Source organism: Pongo abelii, chromosome 2 (genome assembly GCF_028885655.2).
Source record: "Pongo abelii isolate AG06213 chromosome 2, NHGRI_mPonAbe1-v2.0_pri, whole genome shotgun sequence".
Classification (NCBI taxonomy): Eukaryota; Metazoa; Chordata; class Mammalia; order Primates; family Hominidae; genus Pongo; species Pongo abelii.
This window is the reverse complement of record NC_085928.1, coordinates 7,397,976-7,420,385: the sequence shown is the minus strand read 5'-3', so window position 1 is coordinate 7,420,385 and position 22,410 is coordinate 7,397,976. Positions and strand designations below refer to the sequence as shown.

The following is a 22,410-nucleotide window of genomic DNA, read 5'->3' as shown; positions in this document are numbered from 1 at the left end:
TTCCCTCTCACTTGTTTCTTCCTCTCTCTCCTTGCTCCTCCTCTCATTTCTCCCTTTGTCTCTTCTTCCCTGTCTTTGCCCTTTCTCTCTGCCTCTTCACTGTTCTCTTCTTGCTGTCTTTTCCACCTACGCCATAGACTGAGCCTCCCCGACCCAGGAAGGGTATAGAGGCCCAGTTCAGTCCCATCTGGGCGTCCTGGGGGTTACTGGGTCACCTATCCTGGAGCTACCCCTTGGAGGTAGCTTCCTTCCTTGAGTGTGGGAGGGCCTCAGCTGACTTAACTGGCCGCAGAGGAAGTTCTGCATTGGGGGAACCGAGTTTCCAAGGACTTGACCTGGGACAAGTCTGTTGGGGGCCTCTAGCCTCACAGAAGACAGAATGAGCTGGGTCTGTCCTTCCCCAGAGCCTCACCCCAAGCTGGAGGCCCACTGGTTTATTATAGAGGCTTGGAGGACAGGGTGGGAGACAGGGGAGGTAGGGCTGGGCTGGCAGGAATCCCCAGCACCCCGGGCCGGGGCCTGGCTCACTTGGCTGCCGCCAGGATGGCGCTACTTCTTGGAGGCCTGCTTCTTCCAGCTGGTTATCTTGCTGTCCCCCCTGAGAGGATGTAGCTCCACTTCAGGCTCTCTTGCCCTAAAGATCAAAATAGAGGGCTGGGCGGGGGAAGGGCTGTTCTTCACAGTGCCCAGAGCCCAGGCCCGGTTGGGCCAGGACGGGCAAGGCCCTCTCCCTTGCACAGGTGAGGCTGTTGGGTGCTGCTCCAACCAGAGGGTCCTGGTGGCATCTGTGACCCTTCTACATGCTCCTAATTTTGCTTTTCTATCTTCATGAGAAATATGTGATTTCCACGCCATGCCGAATGTGTGATTCATTTCATGTTACCAGCACCAGCAAGTCAGTGGCTTTTAACAGGTACAGCAAGTTTCTTGCAAGGAGACAGCGGGGCAGTCTCCACCCTTCTCAGACTAAAGGGTCTGGGCTGTGGGGTTTTGCTGCGAAGGCTACAAAAGGCCTCCATCTCTACCACCCAGACCACTGCGAGCAGCTCCAGGGCAGCCTGCATGCCCGCCCAATATTGTGTTGATTACATGGGCTAGATGTCAGGGATGGTTGGACATGACCCAGGCCTGGGGGGAGTGACTTGCCCAAGGCCAAATAGCTCCGAGGTGGCCTGCTGTGAGCCACGCCCATTCTGGCAGCTGGTGTGGTCACCTACTTCTCAGCCTCCAGAGATAACTCCTTCTCCACATAGTCTTCCAGGGCCAATGAGGAGCTGCTTCCTTGGATATCTTCTGACTCGGATTTCTTGGCTGATTCAGAATCCTCCAGGCTCAGGACACAGTTGGGAACACTGCAGGGGAGGCAGGGTCGGGGGCAGTGCTCAGGGCCCAGGGTGCCCTGCACGCTGTCCCATCAGTGTTCTGGGAGGCTAGACAGACAAAGACACAAGTGCTTCTCCTCCTGAGGGCGGCGAAGGGAGAATCTGACCTCCTCGGGGACTGAGTGACACGCTGGAGGTTGGCTTCCCTGGCTTCTATTTTGGGCTGGATTGGCCCTAACCCAAATGCTGCTTGCTACACTCGTACCCCCAACACTGACCATAGCAAATGCCTGTGGTGGGGCGGGAGGGCTCCGAAAGTGACCACAGGAGAGATGACAGGGGGCAAAGGAAATGTGTCATCATGTGTGGTATTGTGGGCTGAACACATGTCCCCCAAATACATATGTAGAAGTCCTAAACCCCGAGACCCCAGAATGTGGCCTTATTTGGAAATAGGGTCGTTGCAGACATCATTAGTTAAGATGAGGCCATACTGGAGGAGGGTGGGTCCAATCCAACATAACTGGTGTTCCTCTACAAAGGGGAAATTTGGGAGAATGCCATGTGAGGATTGCAGTTCTGTAGCCACAGGCCAAGGAGTTACCAGGAACGGGGAGCAAGGCCTGGGACTGAGCCTCCCTAGCAGCTTCTGGGAGAGCATGGCCCTGCCCACAACTTGGTCCAAGCTTCTGGCATCCAGAACTGCAAGAGGATGATTTTCTGTTGTTCAGCCACTCAGTTTGGGTCACCTTTGTGTCTTAGGCTGTTCGAGCAGCTATTACAAAATACCATAGGCTGGGTGGCTGTGAAACAACAGAGGTTCCTCTGCATTCTGGAGGCTGGGAAGCCCGTCATCAAGGAACCGGCAGATTCAGTGCCTGGTGAGGACCCGCTGCGTCATAGATGGCCGTGTTCTCATAACTTCACACAGGGAAAGGGGCGAGGGTCCTTCTGGGGCCTTTTATAAGGGCACTAATCCCATTCATGAGGGCTCCATCCCATGAATCACCTCCCCAAGGTTCTGCCTCCTAAACCATTGCCTTGGAGGTGAGGATTTCAACACATGAACTTTGGGGGGACACAGACTTTCAGACCACAGCCCCTTGTTACAGCAGCTCCAGCAAACACACACGTGGCTATTCCTCACCTTTGTGCCACACCTCACAGCTTTAAAGCCATTCATTGTCAGTGTTTCTGAGTTACAGGATGTTTCTGAGATTCACAGCAGCCCTGGGAAGCAGGCAACTCTGGGACATTTGTCCCACTTTCCTGACAAGGGCCCCGAAGTCCAGAGAGGTGAGTGGGCTTATTCACGGGCACATAGTAAGTCAATGGCAGAGACAGGACTGGCCCATGTATGCACTGTCTAGTCACTTGGTCATATTTACTGAGCCTCTACTACGCGCCTGGCCCTGAGGAGTTTACAACCTGGTGGGGGTCATGGGTAGCAGTATCTGGTGCTGAAGGAGGGGGCATCGCTTGGGGAGGGGGCTTGAGGCAGCTCTGGGAGTATGTGGCTAAGTCTGGGTTGGGGACAGGAAGTGGGTGTGGAGGGACTGTCCAGGCAGGGGCCATCCTACAAGGCTTAGAGCAAGAAACAGTGTTTACGGGCTGTCTAAATCTGTGTTTTTTTTAATAGATCAAGCAAGGGAATCACAGGTGACTTGCTTAAGGCCAGGGCCTTTCAGAGACAAGAGGAGACACAGCCTACCCCATCATTTCAAGGGCCCTAGAAAAACTAAACACCAAGAAATGCCAAGACAGGGCCTCAGAATCTGGGTGTATGCACAGTGTTTACATTTGGCAAATTAACGCCTCTTTGCAGCCCCTTACCTCCAACCCGGCCTCACAAAGAGCACTCACACAAAACTAAGCTGACCCTTTAAACGCCTCTCTTAGAGGCCTGCCTGAGGCCCTTTGAGAAGGGGTGGACTGTGGAAGTGTCTGGGCCTATGGTCCAGTCCCTGCCATTCTCAGGGGGCGGGGTGGGGGGCAGGAGGCGCACGGTAGGCTGATGGGCTCCTCCAGGGCTCCCCTAGAGCCCCAGCCCAGGGTGGATGGGCAGGAGGTCCCGGCAACTCTGTTTGGTGTTGGGTGCTTGGGGAGTGCAGGCGAAAAGGCTCAGAAAGAAGCATGGTCCCCCTCACCTGGACATTTCATTCATTCTTTCTTTCATTCATTCCCAAAGCACCTCCTCCCTGAGCTCAGCTCTAGGACTAAGTACCTATAGAAGGCCCTGAGTTCAGAGCCAGCCCCTCAGTCCCAGCAGTAGGGAAATGTCCCCACCCTGGGCACTGGCCTCCTCCCTGTTCTCCCTATCTCCAGCCTCACCCTCTTCCATCCAGTGCTCCCACCCCACATCCCACCAGAGGGCTGGTCCTCCTTGATCTGGCCTTGTCTCTCCCACTTAAAGCCAGTCTGTGGTTCCCTGATGCTTGCAGGGGTAAGCTCCAGCCCCCCGGCATGAAGCCTGGTTCAGGGTCTGTCAGAATCTGGCCCAAACTACCAGCATGTTTTTCTAACAGCCTGTCTTGGCAGCTCCCCTAAATCCATAGCCCTCCTGCTCACAGGTTCCTACGGTGCACTGAGCCCTTGCCTGCCCTAGCCCCTCCTGAGTGCCTTTTCCCTCTCCCCCTTTGCTGGGCCTTCTTCTTATCCTTCAAGGCCAGCCTCCCAGGTCCCCTCCTCTGCCAAGCCCTCTGAGCTCTAGCAGAAGGTGAGATTTCCTCCACCGTCCCCTCTGCCTCCGTGCTTATTATGGTGCACTGCTCACAGCTCTATGAATCTGCCCTGCAAGTGCCTCGGCAGGATTTGGTCTCAGCGCCTTGGCACCTCCTGTGTCTGGCTCTTAGCCAGGCATGAGTGAGTGAATGAACGAATGAACCAAATGATAGGGACATCAGAGGACGATGAACGACTAGGCCAGCAGAGCCACACAGCTGTCCTGCTGGGGTGACAGGAACACTCGTGTCCCTGCTGACAGTGGGCCAGGTGCTTCTCTAGAAGACTAATCTAGAGGTTGATTCTGAGACCATCCTTGGTCAGGGATAAGCAAAAAAGACCATCTGGGGCTTTGCAACAGGCCAGTCCCTCCAGGAATTTCAAAGCCTTTATACTCACCATAGTGAAAAGGAAAGTATCCACAAGAACAGGCCCTTGTCAGATGTGGAGCCCACCTCTCCATGGCATTGCGGCTAGCCCACTGTTTCTGAGCCCCTGGTCTACTTCAGGAAGGTAATTTCTCTCTACTCAGCGCCCCCTCAGGCCCCAGTCCAGAAAAGAGGCAGTTTTAACACCATCCTCATCCATCGTTACTGTCTGCTCCTATGACAAGCTCATGATACCCTGCTTAGCCCCAACCCAGTCCCTGCCAGGTTCATGAGTCTAAAGCCCAACTCTGATCAAGCCTCTCTCAGCTCAAGAACCTTCAATAGCTCCCCATTGCCTGTAGGATCAAGTCAGGAAAGCCTACATCTGCATGCCCTTCCCCTGCCTGTCCAAGGGGCTTCCTTGGGCTGAGTGGGGTGTGGCGTTTCTGGCATGAGCAGCCGGTAAGGGTGGATTGCTGTTCCTCAGAGCAGCATCGTAGAGGGAGGGCCTGGCGGTGGCTGGCTTCTTGCTGAGCACAGGGCCCGCTCTCCACAGCTCCATCCTTGGAGGGGTCTTGGTGTATGCAGCAGACGAGGGTGTGGGCCCCCTGCACTGCTGATCCAACTAGAGACCCGGTCTTCTCACCCTGTGCCCTGCCCACTCCTCCTGCCTCCACCTAGTCTCTTCCTGCCTCTTCTGAGGTGGGCAAGGGGCAGGGGTGCTACCAAGTGGGGCAGCTGTAAAGAGCTTCCCCTCCCATCTGGATAACATGTTACAGGATACAAAGCCTCTTGAGGCTCACATTGGTGTTTCTGTAGCGCTCTGTCTTTATCAGGTCTCATTCCAGTTGGTAGTGTGGTCTGCGTTTCACAGAGCCCTTGACAGTTTATACGGTGCTTTGTCCCTTCTAGAGTGTCTTATGGTTTACAAAGTGCTTTGAAGGGTAGGAGGCGCATTACAGTTTAGAGAGCACTTTACGGGGCTCACAGTAGCTTACGGAGTGCTCTGCTGTTCTGGAGAGCAGGCCCGTGAGGGCGCACAGCAGTGTAGAAGATGCTTTCTGGTTTACGGGGCACATTGCTGCTCCCAAAGCCCTTTGTGATTTTGGGGACATGTGGCAATTTACAAAGGATTTTGTCTTTTACAGAATTCATGACAGTTTGCAAAGTACTCTGTGGCTTACTGGGTGCACTAAAGTTCACACAGGGCTTTGCAGTTCACAGGGCACATGACAGTTTAAGGAACACTTTGTCATCACAGGTGCGGTCATCTCTGACAGCTTCTGATCCTCTCAACTCACTCCTCTGAGAATGGTCCAGAAAGAACTACGCCCCCATCCCACAAGGAGGGGACTGAGGCCCAGCAAGGGCAAGGCCAGGTTTGTGGCATCGCCTGGGCACACTGTCCCTCCAGGGCACCTCCCTAGCCTGGCTGGGCCTCCACTTTCCCTTCTCTAATATGGGCACTCAGGGCCCGGGGTCATCTTTTCTGCAGGAAGCTCACCCACCAGACTCCCACATTGCCTAGCAGCTGGGGTTGGAGCCCAAGGCTTCACTCTCCTCTCCCCACCACCCCATGCCAGGCCCACGGGCAGCAGCACAAAGGGGCACCGCCAGGCGCCTCCACCCCAGACACTTGTAAGGGCTCCAGGACAACAGGTCTGGCACATTCCCATCCTGGGGACCTAACTGGCTAGCAGGCGAGGCAGACAGTTGGCCAGTTAGCTCCAGTCCTAGGTAGATAGAGACCGGCCTTTGCAAGAGGTCCCAGCAGGAGGATGTGACAATGGAGGGACAAAGCAGAGGCTCCTGGTCCTCGCTGGTCTTGCATGCTCCAGGACATCTTCCAAAGTGAGTCGGAGCCGTCGTCCTGACAAAGCTGCCTGGCCACGCTCCTCAAAGCCTCTCCCAGCTCTGGCCACACTCAGGGAGGGGACAGCTGCCCTGGCTGGGGGTCAGGCCGCCCCCACCTCTTCACCTACCCACTCTGCATCCTGGGTGCTGGCAGGCTGAGCTAAGAGGGCCAACTGCCCTCCCTGCCTGGTGGGCCCTTCATGCCCCTGTCACAACTGTCACAAGTCCAGTCCTGGTCTCTTGTGTACCTCGTCCCCACTACTGTATGAGTGCAGCGGGGCAGCACCTCTGCTCACTGGCACAGATAGGGGCCTACAAATAGTGACTAGTGTGTGACCCCCCCACCCCCTGCTGGCTGCCCCTGAGGGTGATGAGGGAGGCAGGGGGAGAGCAGTGACTGTCGTGTGCAGGTGGACACGGTGCAGATTCACGAACTCTGCATGTGTTCTGGGCTGTCCTTCCCAGCCTGGCTACTGCTGGCCGCTCAAAAGCTTTTCTGGCAGCTCCAGCCTCCTGAGCCCTACCAGGTGTCAGAGCTCCCTCGGTCCCCTCCATCTGGGGGCCTGGAAGCTTTAGGGAGTGAGGATGAGCCCTTGGCCTCTCCAGTCCCTATTGTGCTGGTGCCCAGATGGGAAGAGTCTGGCAAGGACAGGGGCTGAGCCAGATGTGACCCAGCGCCCTGCACAGGGCTGCCCTGGGGAGGGGATCACTATCTGCCACATAAGAAAGGAGAAAAGGCACAGGCCGAGTGGGGGACAGGGAGGCTCCAAGCCTCACACAGCTCTGGTCTCCGATCAGTCCTGGCCCCCAGCTGGGCTGTGTTTCCTGAGCTCGGAGCCTTCTGTGGCCTTATCTTGCTGCAGCCACTGGGCCCGCCACTCCCAGAGGCCCTGCAGCCTCCCCCAGTTGTGTTTGGCCTGGCAGGCCCTCTCCCTTCTGCTCTGTTTGTCAGAAGGCAATCTACCTGCCAGGTGACAGCTTGCCCCAGCCCCTGCTGGAGCTCATGAGGTCCCCGTGGGGACCCCTTCTTCCCCAGCACCCATGGCCCAGCTCCTTTGTGGGTTCCTTTTCCTGCTCCTGGCCCTTGCCTCTCCATGGTGGCTTCACAGATGCCAGGCCCACATTGAGAACTCTTTCTGTGGCCAGCTCCTCTGAGGAAAGAGAAGGCTGAAGTGCCCCCAGCCTGGTGGCCACCCCAGCCTGACTGGACCCGGCTTCCAGCCCAGCTTCCCTGCACTTGCTCTGTCCACCTATTGCTTTTCTTTCCACCTCCTCACCTCCACAGAAGGATTTCCTGGACTCCTCCCCCTACACTTGTGCAAAGCCAAGTCTACTCTGGGTAAGGAAGACATGATTCCCACCAAGCAACAGTGAGGGCCTCCCTTTCCTAGCACTCTAGATGCAAAGCTGTTGGCCCACATCCGTCAGTAAACGGAGGACATAGAAAGCAATGTCAGCTCCGGGCACTGCAGACTCCCTTGCTCTAGGCACAGATATTTCTGATTTCACAGACTGTTTCCAGCATCATGGTGCCTCACGTTGCCCCTTCCATGGCCTCTAGCTATCAGCCTTCCAAATGTAAAGGTGAACATTCATTCTCTCCCCCAAACAATCCCTTAGCAACTGAGCCTGCTGACACCTTGATTCAGCCATCTCTTCTCCCTCGAGGGCACAACTGATCAGCAAGCCTTCTATGTATTCATCCTGGTTGCATATTTAGAAAATAAATAGACAGGCCAATCACAGAGGTCTGCCCTTTAGGCTGCTGCTGAACCTCACTCACTGGGGTGTGGCTGCAGAAGCTACTATCTGAACCACACGCATCCACCTTGCCCGTGAGGACATTGTGAGATTTCACCCAGCGTCTTCTGGAATCCAGGTGATGCAGGCCGACAGCACATCTTGTACTACTAAACCAGTCACCCTGCTGGAAGAGGAACTGGGGTGGATGGAGTACTTTTCAAACATGTCCACAAATTCTTCAACACTCTTTCCCCATCAAGAGGTGGTGTCTAATTCCCCTTGACCTTGAATATGGGCTGGCCCTAGGGACTTCAGTGCAGTGGAATGTGTGATGCTGCATGACTTATGAGGCTAAGGCATGAAAGGCAAGACAGCTTCTTGCTGGCCCTTTCCTGGGAAACTCCCTCTTGGAACCCAGCCACTAAGGCTGAGGAAGCCCAGGCCACTTGGAGAGGCTACATGTGAGTGGTCTGGCTGACAGCCCACACTGACCACCCGGCATGGGACTGTGCAAGCCTTGGAGATGACTTAGCCCCAGACAACTTCTGACTGCAACTGCATGACAGACCTTCTCACTCCCACCAAACAAGTACCACTTAGCTGAGCCCAGCTGGCACCAGGACCATGACAGAGAAGAATAATAATAAACGATTATGTTGTTTTATCCTACAAAGCTTGGGTGGTTTGTTTCACAGATACGGATTATAGGAACAACTGCTATGGCAATGCTTTCAATTAAAGATTCCATTTCCTTTTTTCACCTAAGTGCTCTTAAACCATCAACCCACTTGGCTATTCTAGGATTAGGAGGAGTCCTACTGGTTAATAGTTTCACGAATCTGCTTCTTTCCATTTTCAAGAACCTAGACTATCTTGTGTGCATGTTTCTAGTTTGTATGTATGTGTGTATGTTTCTATCTAGTTTGTGTGTGTCTGGTTTGTGTATATGTGTGTATAGTGTACGCACGTGTATGTGTGTCTAGTTTGTGTATACTTCTGTGTGTCTAGTTTGTGTGTGTTTGTGCATCTAGTATGTGCAGGAATCTAACGTGTGTACATGTGTGTCTAGTTTACATATGTGTTTGTAGTTCGTATGTATACATATAGTTTGTATATGTGTGTATCTGGTTTGTGTGTATGTGTGTGTGTCTAGTTTTCTGATTCTTTCCTCACCATTCCTGAACAATTGTTAAAGACTGTTGTAAGCATACCACTAAGTTCTTTCAGAATCCTTGGATATAACACATTAGGAGACCAGAGCTCATTTTAATGATAATAATATCACTAACAAGGGTAGGCAGTAATCTCAGTAAATGTGAGCTATGTGCCAGCATTTCCCATGTGCTGACTCCTCTAATCCCCATAACCCAATACAGTGAGTCTCACTACAGACAAAGAAGCTGGCACACAGAGAGGGTGAGTGTTTTGCACAGGTCACGCAGCTACGAAAGGTGGCCGGACTCCTTAAACTGTCATTTCCTACTAAAGAGCATCTTCCCTTTGAGGACATCTAGAGCCAAATAAGAGCTATGTCTCTTTGTAACTACTTTCTGGCATCCTCCACTGTGATTGTCTGAACGTCTATGGCCCCCAAATTGATATGCTGAAGGTGATGATGTCGGGAGGCAGAGCCTTTGGGAGGTAAGGCAGTCATGAGGGTGGGACCCTCATGAATGGGATTGGTGTCCTTATACAACAGGCCCCAGAGAGACCCTCGTCCTTTCTGCCATGCAAGGACACAGCAAGAAGACGCCATCTATGAACCAGGAAGCAGCCCTCGCCAGACACCAAATCCACTGGTGCCTTGGTCTTGGACTTACCAGCCTCCAGACAGTGGGAAATAAATGTTCAACAGGCAAGACATTCACTCCCTGTGCACCATAGCAGGCTAGCCTTCTTCTGAATGTTTCTGAAAATGCCCTTGCTGGTCCTCTTTGGCATCTTCCTGCAGCCTCATCTTCAGCCTGGGCCCTTCCCAACAGTGTCCCCGTCCTGTCCTGCCCTTGGTGCCTCTGTCTTTCTCCCTGGGATTGTTGGTGACTGGTCTTCAAGGACCACCAAGCCCTCTCCCTCTTGAAGTCTCAGGCAGTGGGGTCTCAGTGACTTTTCTGTCTGCACCTTTCAGCATCTGCCCCTCCTTACCATCCACAGGCTCCTCCTGGGCCTGCCTTCCCCGCTGAGTGCTCTGAGTTGCGGAGGTCACTTGGCATGATCTCCTCAGTTCCTCCAGAAGTGGGTTCCCCCACTTGGACAAGGCCCAGACTCAGCTTACTGCAGTGAGAAGGGCATAAGGACTCCTAGAAAACTGAGGGTCCTGTGTGGGAGTAGGGGGTGCCCAGACTCGGTGCTGTGGGGGTACAGTCACAGAGTTTAGGGCTGCATGCCCCAGGTCTGCGTATAAATAACACTTTCCACATGCCCCATCATTTGCTTCACAGTTCACAAAGCTCTTTAACAAACACACTTTCATGAGACCCTCACAGCCTCTCAAGGTGGGCATTATTTCCTCATTTTGAAGGTGAGGAAACAGAGGATTAGGGAGGTAAACCGATTCACCACAGTCACCCAGCCAGTAGAGTGGAGCAGGGGCTCCAACCTCATCCTGCAAGTGTCTCACTGCACCGTGCTGCCCAGGCATTCTCAAATCTGCTCATGTTCCCCTAAAGCAGTCTTCAGGTGCTTCATGCAGCGCAGGCTCCTTCCTGGACTAGAATGTATTCTTCTTGAGCCACTCAAAGCTAGGTCTCTCGGCTCAAGAAGATCATTTCACGAGAGCTGGGCCCAGGAGGTGCTCAACAAGTTGGCATCACCTAGTTGAAAAGCCCAAGCTCAGAAGACCAGAAGACTTAAGCCAGCACTTCCTGCTACAGGGGCCTGGGATCACTTCATGAATGGCCTTTGTCTGTGTGGGGAGGCTGAGGTAGGAGGATCACTTGAGCCCAGCCATTCAAGGATGCAGTGAGCTATGATTGCATCACTGTACTCCAGCCTGGCCAACAGAGTGAGACCCTCTCTCAAAACAAAAAAAACAACAACAAAGCAGAAGCAGGGCCCAGCTTGCACATGAGGTGGTGGTAGGGTGTGGTGGGTCAGAGAGGGGGTGTAGCCAGAGCTCCTGCCCACCAAACCTGTCTAGATTATTCCAACAGAAACAGGGACTGTGCAAGCATTCCCATGTCCTCTTTCCCCAAGAGGGCCCTTTTTCCAAACTTGTGTCCCAAAGAAATCCACAACATGGCCTTGCTCACACACCCCCTCCCACTCTGCACCCACTCCCATCCCTCCCCTGCCCACCTGTGAAGTCCTCCTGCCGCAGTTTTTGCCATGTGTGCCACAGGTGGAGGCTTCCCACCTCCAGCCCCCCTCCCCGCTCCATCCCTTCAGCCTCGCCTGCTCCCCTCAGTTCCCCTTTCACAGCCCAAGTCTCCTTTCTGCCCTCCATACCTCCCCAGGCCCATCCGTCATCCTGCGTGTTTCCTGTTTTACCTGAATTTGTAGTCATCCGGCAGGAAGTAGCCCATCTTGCAATCCTGTTGAGACCGGAAGATCTGTTTCAGCAGATTCTGCTTGCTGAGGCCATATCCATTCAAAACACGGCCCCCAAAAATGAGCTTCCCCCCGGCAAACATCTGTTGACAGGAAGGAAACGAGGAGAGATCCTCAGCACATCAGCACAGCAGTGTCCACCGATAAGACAGGCAAGTTTGGAATTTCACTAGGACAGTGCCACAGGCCTCTCAGAGCTTGTGCCATGAGGCAGGCCTTGGGTGGCTGGAGAAGGAGTGCTGCCCTCCCTGCGTTGCCCAGGGAGGTATGGCTGAGTCCAGCCCCTGCCCAGGCTGGGATGGTGGGGTTGCCCTATGATCTGGGGGCCTAGGCAGGGGTTTGGCTCAGCCATACCTCCCTGGGCAACTTGGGGAGGGCAGCACTCCTTCCCTTCTGCCTGCTTGGCCACCCAGCTTAAATACACTTCACATACAGCCCCACAAAGCCCTGGGGCCAGAAAGGTGTTCCCCTGCTGTGTATGTACGTTTCAGCTCATCCCATGGAATGGGAACCCCTTGAGGGCAGGGCTCCCACCCCCACAGGTCAGTCCCCAACAGGTAGACACCTATCCAAATATTTCTGTGCAAAAATAATTCATGACAGCATTGTTATGGCAAAAAATATAAATAACTTAAATGTCAACAAAAACAGCACAAATAGATAAAATGACAGACTCTTCAGTTTGGGAGGTCAAAGTGGGCGGATCACAAGGTTAGGAGTTCAAGACCAGCCTGGCCAATATGGTGAAACCCCAGTCCTACTAAAAATACAAAAATTAGCCAGGCATGATGGCGGGCACCTGTAGTCCCAGCTACTTGGGAGGCTGAGGCAGGATAATCACTTGAACCCGAGAGGCAGAGGTTGCAGTGAGCCGAGATTATACCACTGCACTCCAGCCTGGCTGAGAGAGTGAGACTCTGTCTCAAAAAAAAAAAAAAAAAAAAAAAGACAGTCTCTTACACAGTAGTTAAAAATCAGGTGTTACAAACTATATAAGGACATGGGGAAATGCTCATGGTATTTTAATTTAAAAAGAAGAATTGCAAAGAATATATGCAGAAAAGGACTGCAAAGGTCAGACACCAAAATGTTAGCATGCGGTGGCCCTTGCAGGTGCCAGGTACATATCTGTGGGACGAGCAAATGAGACTCTCTGGGTGATCTGACGATGTCATTATTTTCTAAATTATATTTTCTAAGCTTTCCATAATGAACATGTATAAGTATTTACAGTGCACTGTTTTTAGGATAAAGCCATTTAAAAACAAACAGATGAAGGGAATTTGATTTGCTAGGTTGAATGTCACCTGTCCCTTCAGTCTCCTGGGATGGGGGACACATAGGGTCCTGGGCTTCAGCCCCAGCTCTGTGTGCTGGGTGACTCTTGGTCAGTCTTCTTGCTCTCTGGGCCTCAGCCAGGGTGGGGAGATAATTCCGCAGCCCCTCCCTTCTCCTCTCTCTTCCTCCCACATGTGTGACTCTGCAGGGGCAGAGATGGCTGCGGCTGGGGTGGCAGGCAGTGGATGGTAAGTCCCTGCTTGCTCACCAGAATCATCCCCTGTACCACAGAGTTCTTCTTCACCATCAGGGGAGGGTCCTCCTGCAGGGGGCTGTCCAGGTCATACTGCAGCAGGCGGTAGGAGTCATACCGGCACTACCAGGAGAGAAATACGAGAACTGGTCACCCCCATGCCAAGAAGATGTACCTGGACTGCCATATTCCCGGCTAGGCCAGGTTCCCCCTGAGTCCTGGAGCCCTGTACAACTCCCTCTCCCCAACTCCTCCTGCTCCAGGGGCCCTTGGGCCTGCATGCACACCTCCCATGACTGTCCCTTGAGGATGTCCCTGGATCTGATTAGAGCCCGCTAGGGGAGAAGGCCATTTCCGAGATGGCTGCCCCACATATGATGCCCACTAGCCTGGCTCTCTGTGGTCCACAGAATGTGACTGCTCCCTTGCCCTGGGGGTAGCACTGCAGAGGTTTGAAGATGGGAACTGTGTTCTTAGGTGGACCCGTTTCCAGGCTTTTGAGTCTACTTTACACAGCATAAAGAATTCCCCCACTCCCTACCCACTGCTGGCAAGCCCCTCAGGACCCTCCCAGTCACTATATCCAGGGAGAGGACCTGAACTGAACCCATACCTCAAGGTAGGGTCTGGAAAATTCAGAGGAAAGCTGGCCTCTCTTCCCTCCTTTCTGGATGCCTCAGATCTATTAATACAGCCAATGTGCTGTCTTCCCATTTTATCTGCCTTTATTTCCAAGTGCCTCCAGCTATCCTTTCAGTCTACAATATGAAACTCAGAACCACACCCAATGTTCTAGCTGTCAGGGAAAGAGAAAGTCTGGGAACATTTCTGCATTCACCAAAGACACCCTAATCTGACACCTGCTTCCAAGTCTGTCCTCCAGGCCTGCTGCCCACTCCGTCATGAACTTCAACTGCCTCAGGCCACACCCTGTCCTCACTCACGGTGTCCATGGGTGGGCTTGGCCACCTGAGCACTCCAATTGTTAGGGACAACTATTAGTGAACAACGACTAGCCCCATGATAAGCTAAAGTCAACTCTAAGTTCCCCCGTGGGCAGGGATTTTATCTGTCTCTACATAGACGGACACACAGAAGGAACTCAATACATGCTCACTGGATTGAACTAAATTGGAGGTTGGCTCTGGAAAACAAACATGGCTTTGCTGTATGGGACAAGTGAAAAGGCTTGTGGCTGAGTCTACACTCTTGGACTGAGATGGTCAAAGGGCTACTGGTGTCTGCTCAGAAGGTCTGGAGCACAGACCCGAGGGTGGACATGCCAGAGTCAGGGAGGGGGCCACTCCTGGGAGGAGGGTGTCCATGCAGAACCCCCATCCGTGGTGTACATGAAAACCCAGAACTCTACAGCAGCAATTGGGAAATGGGCAAAGACAGTGGATTCTAGGAGACAGGAGGGCAAAGAGGGCTTGAAGGAAGTCACCTTGTGGACACCCAGCCCATGTGCTCCTGTGCTATCCTTTGCTCCACTTGGTCCGGGGTTGAGGCCAGCTTTCAAACTGTGCCAATGTTGCTGGGAATGACCGCATGCTTGGAGGATTACATAAGCCTGATAGGTGGGAACGACTCTACTGCAGCAATGAGTAGGCAGGAGTGCGTTCCATGGGCCCGAAGACTCCCTTTAGACCTCAGCCACAACCAGCTGGGACCCTGAGCAGTGCTTCTCTCCTGTCCCCCTTTGCACAGGCCACTGCCTCTTCTAGGAACATTAATCACCTGCCAAAACCCCACTTAACCTGGATGGCCCTCCGGACCCCCAGGAGGCAGCAGGCACATGTTCCCAGGCTCCTGTGTGCCCAGAGCTGTCCTCTCACGGCCTCACTTGGCAGTGCTGGAGTTGCTGCCACACTGGGAGCTCCCCTAGGGCCCAGTTTGCATGAGTCATGCTGGGTGCCCAGGGCCTGGCCCATGCCCAGCACACAGTGGGTACTTGTGACAGTCTACAGGTATTTTCAGAGCCCTGAGGATTCAGTGGTGAGCGCTGCCCGTGCTCTAAATATTCACACCAACAAACAGTCACAAACTGGAAGGAAAGGACAGTGCCCTGATTTTGTCTCAAGGGTCAGAAGAGGGCCTGGCCCTTATGTGGTGACATTCACCCTGGAACTAGGGGATGAGTGGGAAGGAGAGAAGCAGGGGGAGGGAGGATACTGCAGACAGGAGAGTACACACAAAGGCTCCAAGGAGAAAGGAGCTGAAGGAGGGTGGCCCCTCAGGCAGGTGCTCAGCCAGTCCTAGCACTGTGGGGGTCTTCTCGGACTGCCCCACTACCCCTGCCCCTAGCCTCCAAGGCCTCCTCACTGGGCCCAGACCAACCTGGATGCAGGGGGAGCCACGGCCCCGCTGCTGGTGGTTGTAGAGAGTGTTCAGCAGCCACTGGAGCTGCCCAGTGCTGGTGTAGTTCTGGCTTGAGATGATCCCAAACACCAGCACTTGGCTGGGGTCTCGGGGCGCCAACAGGAAGCGCTCCAGCTCCACGTCAGAGACCAGGGGTGCCTTCACCAGGCACTTGCAGCCAGCATGGGCGTCTTCCTTGAGCATGAGCTTCCGCAGCACCAGCGGGCAGTCTGAGGGCGAGGCCGCCCACCTGGTGGGGCTGCGCCCCTCGCGGGCCTTCCCTCTGCAAGGAGGAGCACAGTGCACAGGGACCCTCAGCAGGTGGTGAAGGTCTGTGGTTCCCAGAGCCCCCTGGCTCCTGATGGTCAAAGGCCCTGCTGCAGGCAGATTTTAGTCTGGGCCCTGCTGCCAATGTGCTGTACCACCTTGAACAGGTAGGTCCCCTAACCTCTCTGGGCCTCTTTCCACGGTGCAAAATGAGAATAACAAGTTACTCCTTCACCCATCCATTTGGTCAAAAAATGCTTTAGCGTCATCCTTAACTCCTTTCTCTCATACCGAACACATCCCATCTAATCTGTCAGCAAGCTTGTCCTCTCTATACTCAAGACAGACCCACAATCTGACCACTTTTCCTGTCCTCCACCCCCACGGATGTGGTCCAAGCCTCCTTCATTCTTGCCTGGCTGCCTGCAAATGCCTCCTAATGGGTCCTGTGTTTTCTTCCCTGGCCTGTCTTCAGTGTGTTCTCAGACCAAGGGATCCTGTTAAAACCTAGCTCACGTCATGTCACTACTCTCTTCGAAACCCTCTGGTGGCTTTCTACCTTTTACAGAATAAAAGCCAAAGTCCCTGCCATGTGCTTCAAGGCTGTAAGAATCTGCCCCCTGAATTTCGACCTCCTTACATCTCTTACTCTCCAGCATTCCTGCCTTTGCTCACTGCACTTCGGCCACACTGGCCTCCACTTGTCCTTTAGTCTTGGAGGATAGTGGCCTTTGCTGTTCCTCCACAGAGCCCTTATGTCACTCTCAAGGCTCTGTCCAAATGTTACCTTCTTAATGAGATTTTCTGAGTGCCCGATTTCATCCCTTTTCTTCCAACACTCTTTCCCTTCCCTGTTTTATTTTTCTTCTTAGCATTGCTTGCTATCTAACATATCTTTCACTTTTAAATTTTATTATTGCACTTCTCGGTCCTACTAGAATGCAAGTTCCATGAGTACATGAATTTGGTATGTTTTGTTTAGTGGAATAAAACAGTAGCATTTGAAAAATAGTAAAGATTCAATAGAGATTCAATAAATATTCAGACCAATATTTGTTGGGCCCCTACTATGTGCCAAACACTGTACTGGGTTGTTGTGAGGGTTGTGGTATTTACAGGGGAATAAGCGCCATCCAAATAGAAAGTGCTGCTGTGATTCTGCCTTTATCAATGTCTATTCCAAGACTGTGGATGCTGTAAAATGCTAAACATGATGAAAGGCAGTAGCATGTTTAGCATTTTACAGCATCACAGTCTTGGAATAGACATTGTCTTGGTTAATTTTATAACAACTCTGTGCAATAGGCAGGAGAGAAACTGTTATTGCCATTTACAGATCAGAAAACAGAAGGTTCCCACCAGGTGAATGGGTGCCCAAGTTCATATGGTAATTAAATGGCAAGGGCTAGGATTAGAAACCAGGACATCCTGAAACAAGAGCAATGCAAGATGAGCGTTATTTCTCAGGGGCTATTAATACTGAGAAGTACTTGCTGAACAAACTTGTTAAGAATATCTCTTATTCAAGAACCTGCATACCTGGGGCAGAGCAGGGGGTGGGGGAGGCTGGATCTATTAATTATAACTTACCCAGGGATAAGTTCAAAATAATCAAAGGTTTAAATGTGGGGCAATTAAGCCATAACGTTTCTACTAGAAAATATGGGGAAATTATTCTATAATTTTGGAGCAGGGAAGGCTTTTTATAATCATGACTAAAAAATCCAGAAGTCATAATAGAAAAAGATTGATAAAGTCAACTACATGAAAGAAAAAAGCCTCCAAAATCCCTCTGTGGCAAAAAAATACACATACACAAAAATTAAAACTATCACAACCAAAGATGAAAGACAAATGACAAACTGAGAAACATATTTGAAACTCCTACCATAGAACAGTGGCCAGTGTCTCCACTAGGTAAAATACTATAAATCAATTAGAAAAAGTTAATAACCCAGTAAAATATGGAGAAAGGTAGTGAACAAATAATTCACAGAAAAGAATATAGGTTTTAAAAATTATAAAGGAGGGAGGGCTGGGCATGGTGGCTCACACCTGTAATCTCAGCACTTTGGGAGGCTGAGGCAGGAGGATCCCTTGAGGCCAGGAGTTCCAGACAAGGCTGGGCAACATAGCAAGACATCATCTCTACTAAAAATTAAAAAACTAGCCAGCCATGGTGGCACGTGCCTGTGGTCCCAGTTTCTTGGGAGGCTGAGGTGGGAGGAATGCTGGACCCCAGGAGTTCGAGGTTATAGTGAGCCATGATCACACCACTGCACTCCAGCCTGGCAGACAGAGCAAGACCCTGTCTCTAAAATAAAGAAAAATAAAGATTTAAAAATAAACTCATAAAAAGAGGGGAGTGAAGCCACCAAAAATGGTGGTTACTCTAATTTTGGAACTCAAAAACCACATCTGTTGACTAGATCAACAATGAAGCTGGCAAACACTGTCAGAAACAACTTTATCCAGGGTTCTGGAATCTAATAAAAAAACTTGCAACAACCAGAGGAATGCTTAATTAAGAAAGATGTTGCTAAATTTTGGAAAGATAGCATTGTAGCATTTTTAGCTTACTCCCCTGCCATCCCTCATAGCCCTGCTCAGTAGCATCCATGGAATGACAGCCCCTGTTCCTGGTGCACCTTGATAGTACCAGAGGGGACAATATGAACTTTGTTCTCAAGGAATTGTGATTCTGTGGGCTGGCCTGTCTAGAGGTTTCCTGAGGTATCAGCTCATAGCTTGACTTTGTTTTATCTGCCTTGCAACATTCTCAGGGCTGGAGCAGTCCCTCCTGGGAAGCATCTGTCAGGTGCATTTAAAGACAAAGTTACCAGACAGCCTCCTGGTGCAAGGGGTAACAGAAGAGACACAGATAAGTAGGCTAGAAAGCCTGGGAATAAAGAGGTTGGGGAAGGAGGTATATGGGAGAATAAGGCTTTGAAAGGCTCACATGCATACCAGGGAATATAGATACCAGGTTTGGAACCATGTTTTGAAAAGGCCTGAGAACACTCTAAGCTTTCATCTCTGCTGACCATTGGACTTTTTGAAAGTAGAAGGTAAAGGCTAATGCAGATTAGTCTTGATGTGAACAGCCTGACTAAAAGCATTGAATGAATGCCTCAATACAGAGCCAATCTGCAAAGACTGGAAGAGTTTTGTTTTTGTTTTTGTTTTGGCTCCAGATAATCTCTATCAAATCACTAGCTGACCACTTACCTAAATGAATGGAGACTACACATTACAAATGGTACAGTCTTTATAAAAATAGTTTGGAAAAGTAACTAAACAACAAACAGCTACAAACTACAACAAGCAACCACAAAGCTTAAGGAAAAGGGGAAATTTGATTTCCAGGGTTACCACATTCTAATATTTAAAATGTTCAGTTTTCAACAACAACAAAAAAAACCTGAGGTATGCAAAGAAACAAAAAAGTATGGACCACTCACAGGAAAAAAATTTACTAGAAACTGTCCCCAAGGAAACCCAGATATTGGACTTACTAGACAAAGACTTTAAATCAACAGCTTAACTATATATATATTATTTTACTTTAAGTTCTAGGGTACATGTGCACAATGTGCAAGTTTGTTACATAGGTATACATGTGCCATGCTGGTTTGCTGCACCCATCAACTCATCATTTACATCAGGTATTTCTCCTAATGCTATCCCTCCCCCAGCCCCTGACCCCACAACAGGCCCTGGTGTGTGATGTTCCCCTCCCCTCATGTGTTCTCATTGTTCAACTCCCACTTATGAGTGACAACATGCGGTGTTTGGTTTTCTGTCTTTGTGATATTTTGCTGAGAATGATGGTTTCCAGCTTCATCCAAGTCCCTGCAAAGGACATGAACTCATCCTTTTTTATGGCTGCATAGTATTCCATGGCGTATATGTGCCACATTTTCTTTATCCAGTCTATTATTGAAGGACATCTGGGTTGGTTCCAAGCCTCTGCTATTGTGAATAGTGCAGCGATAAACACATGTGTGCATGTGTCTTTATAGTAGCATGATTTATAATCCTTTGGGTATATAGCCAGTAATTGGATTGCTGGGTCAAATGGTATTTCTAATTCTAGATCCTTAAGGAATTGCCAAACTGTCTTCCACAATGGTTGAACTAATTTACACTCCCACCAATAGTGTAAAAGCATGCCTATTTCTCCACATCCTCTCCAGCATCTGTTGTTTCCTGACTTTTTAATGATCACCATTCTAACTGGCATGAGATGATATCTCATTGTCGTTTTGATTTGTATTTCTCTGATGACCAGTGATGATGAGTATTTTTTCATATGTCTGTTGGCTGCATAAATGTCTTCTTTTGAGAAGTGTCTGTTCATATCCTTTGCCCACTTTTTGATGGGGTTGTTTGTTTTTTTCTTGTAAATTTGTTTAAGTTCTTTGTAGATTCTGGATATTGGCTCTTTGTCCGATGGATAGATTGCAAAACTTTTCTCCCATTCTGTAGGTTGCCTGTTCACTCTGATGATAGTTTCTTTTGCTATACAGAAGCTCTTTAGTTTAATTAGATCCCATTTATCTATTTTGGCTTTTGTTGCCATTGCTTTTGATGTTTTAGTCATGAAGTCTTTACCCATGCCTATGTCCTGAATGGTATTGCCTAGGTTTTCTTACAGGGTTTTTACAGTTTTTAGGTCTTACATTTAAGTCTTTAATCCATCTTGAGTTAATTTTTGTATAAGGTGTAAGCAAGGGATCCAGTTTCAGCTTTTTACATATGGCTAGCCAGTTTTCCCAGCACCATTTATTAAATAGGGAATCCTTTCCCCATTGCTTGTATTTGTCAGGTTTATCAAAGATCAGATGGTTGTAGATGTGTGGTGTTATTTCTGAGGCCTCTGTTCTGTTCCACTGGTCTATATATCTGTTTTGGTACCCGTACCATGCTGTTTTGGTTATGGTAGCCTTGTAGTGTAGTTTGAAGTCAGGTAGTGTGATGCCTCCAGCTTTGTTCTTTTTGCTTAGGATTGTCTTGGCTATGCGGGCTCTTTTTTGGTTCCATATAAAATTTAAATTAGTCTTTTCCAATTCTGTGAAGAAAGTCAGTGGTAGCTTGATGGGGATAGCATTGAATCTATAAATTATCTTGGGTAGTATGGCCATTTTCACAATATTGATTCTTCTTATCCATGAGCATGGAATGTTCTTCCATTTGTTTGTGCCCTCTTTTATTTCGTTGAGAAGTGGTTTGTAGTTCTCCTTGAAGAGGTCCTTCACATCCCTTGTAAGTTGGATTCCTAGGTGTTTTATTCTCTTGGTAGTAATTGTGAATGGGAGTTCACTCATGATTTGGCTCTCTGTTTGTCTGTTCTTGGTGTACAGGAATGCTTGTGATTTTTGCACATTGATTTTGTATCCTGAGACTTTGCTGAAGTTGCTTATCAGCTTAAGAAGATTTTGGGCCGAGACCATGGGGTTTTCTAAATATACAATCATGTCATCTGCAAACAGAGACAATTTGACTTCCTCTTTTCCTAATTGAATATCCTTTATTTCTTTTTCTCACCAGTCACTCACGGCTTCCCTTGGCTAGGAAAGGGAAATCCCTTGACGCCTTGTGCTTCCTGGGTGAGGCAACACCCTGCCCTGCTTCAGCTTGCCCTCCGTGGGCTGCACCCACTGTCCAACCAGTCCCAATGAGGAGTACCAGGTACCTTAGTTGGAAATGCAGAAATCACCCATCTTCTGTGTCAATCTCACTGGGAGCTGTAGACCAGAGTTCTTTCTATTCAGCCATCTTCAACCACTTAACTATATTTAAAGAGCTAAAGGAAACCATGGAAAAACAACTAAAGGAAACCAGGAGAACAATATCTCACCTAATAGAAAATATCAATAAAGAGACAAGAATTATGAAAAGTAATGAATCAGAAATTCTAGAGTTAAAAAGTAAAATAACTAAAATAAAAATTCAATGATAGATCTAAGCAGGCAGAAGAAAGTGTCAGCAAACTTGAAGATAGGATAATTAAGTTTATTTAGTTTGAGGAGCAGAAAGAAAAAAGAATGAAGAACAACTAACAGAGCCTAAGATACCTGTGGGACAGCATCAAACATACCCAAGACACATAATGGGAATCGCAGAAGGACAGGAGAGAAAGGAGCAGAAAGAATATTTGAAGAAATAATTGCCTAAAACTCTCCAAATTTGATGAAAGACATAAATCTACATAACTAAAAAGCTTAACAAATTCAAAGTGGGATAAATTCAAAGAGATCTACATTGATACACATTATCATAAAATTATCAAAAGACAAAACATCTTGAAAACAACGGGAGAAGCAACTCATCAAGTTCAAGGAATCCTCAATAAGATTAATAGCCAATTACTCATGAGAAATTTTGGCTGCTAGAAGGCAGTGAGAGGAGATATTTAAAGTGCTGAAAGAGAAACAAGAAAAAAAAAAAAAAACCTTGTCAGCCTAGAATTTATTTTATTTTATTTTTTTTTTTGAGACAGGGTCTCATTCTGTTATCTGGGCTGGAATGCAGTAGCATGATCACAGCTCACTGCAGCCTCAACCTCCAGGGCACAGTGATTCTCCCATCTCAGCTTCCTGAGTAGCTAGGATGACAGGCATGTGATACTACTCCTGGCTGTTTTGTAGAGACAGGTTTTTTGTAGACACAAGTTATCACCACGTTGCCCAGGCTGGCC

The 22,410-nt window shown here is 49.8% G+C and overlaps 1 protein-coding gene across 5 annotated transcripts in view; it reads right to left on the bottom strand.

Annotated features, from left to right (window-relative positions):
* Positions 1 to 391: 391 nt before the first annotated feature.
* Positions 392 to 22,410, bottom strand: part of C2H3orf20 (chromosome 2 C3orf20 homolog) — a 103,815-nt gene continuing 81,796 nt past the window's right edge. For all 5 annotated transcript variants that reach the window (XM_054551269.2, XM_054551270.2, XM_054551271.2 and 2 more), the window contains 5 exons: positions 15,423 to 15,726; positions 13,101 to 13,208; positions 11,495 to 11,637; positions 1,218 to 1,352; positions 392 to 634 (listed from right to left, as the gene is read on the bottom strand). In XM_054551269.2, coding sequence (XP_054407244.2) covers positions 550 to 634; positions 1,218 to 1,352; positions 11,495 to 11,637; positions 13,101 to 13,208; positions 15,423 to 15,726 — 775 coding nt within the window. In that variant the 3' untranslated portion in view covers positions 392 to 549. The remainder of the gene's footprint in view (positions 635 to 1,217; positions 1,353 to 11,494; positions 11,638 to 13,100; positions 13,209 to 15,422; positions 15,727 to 22,410) is intronic.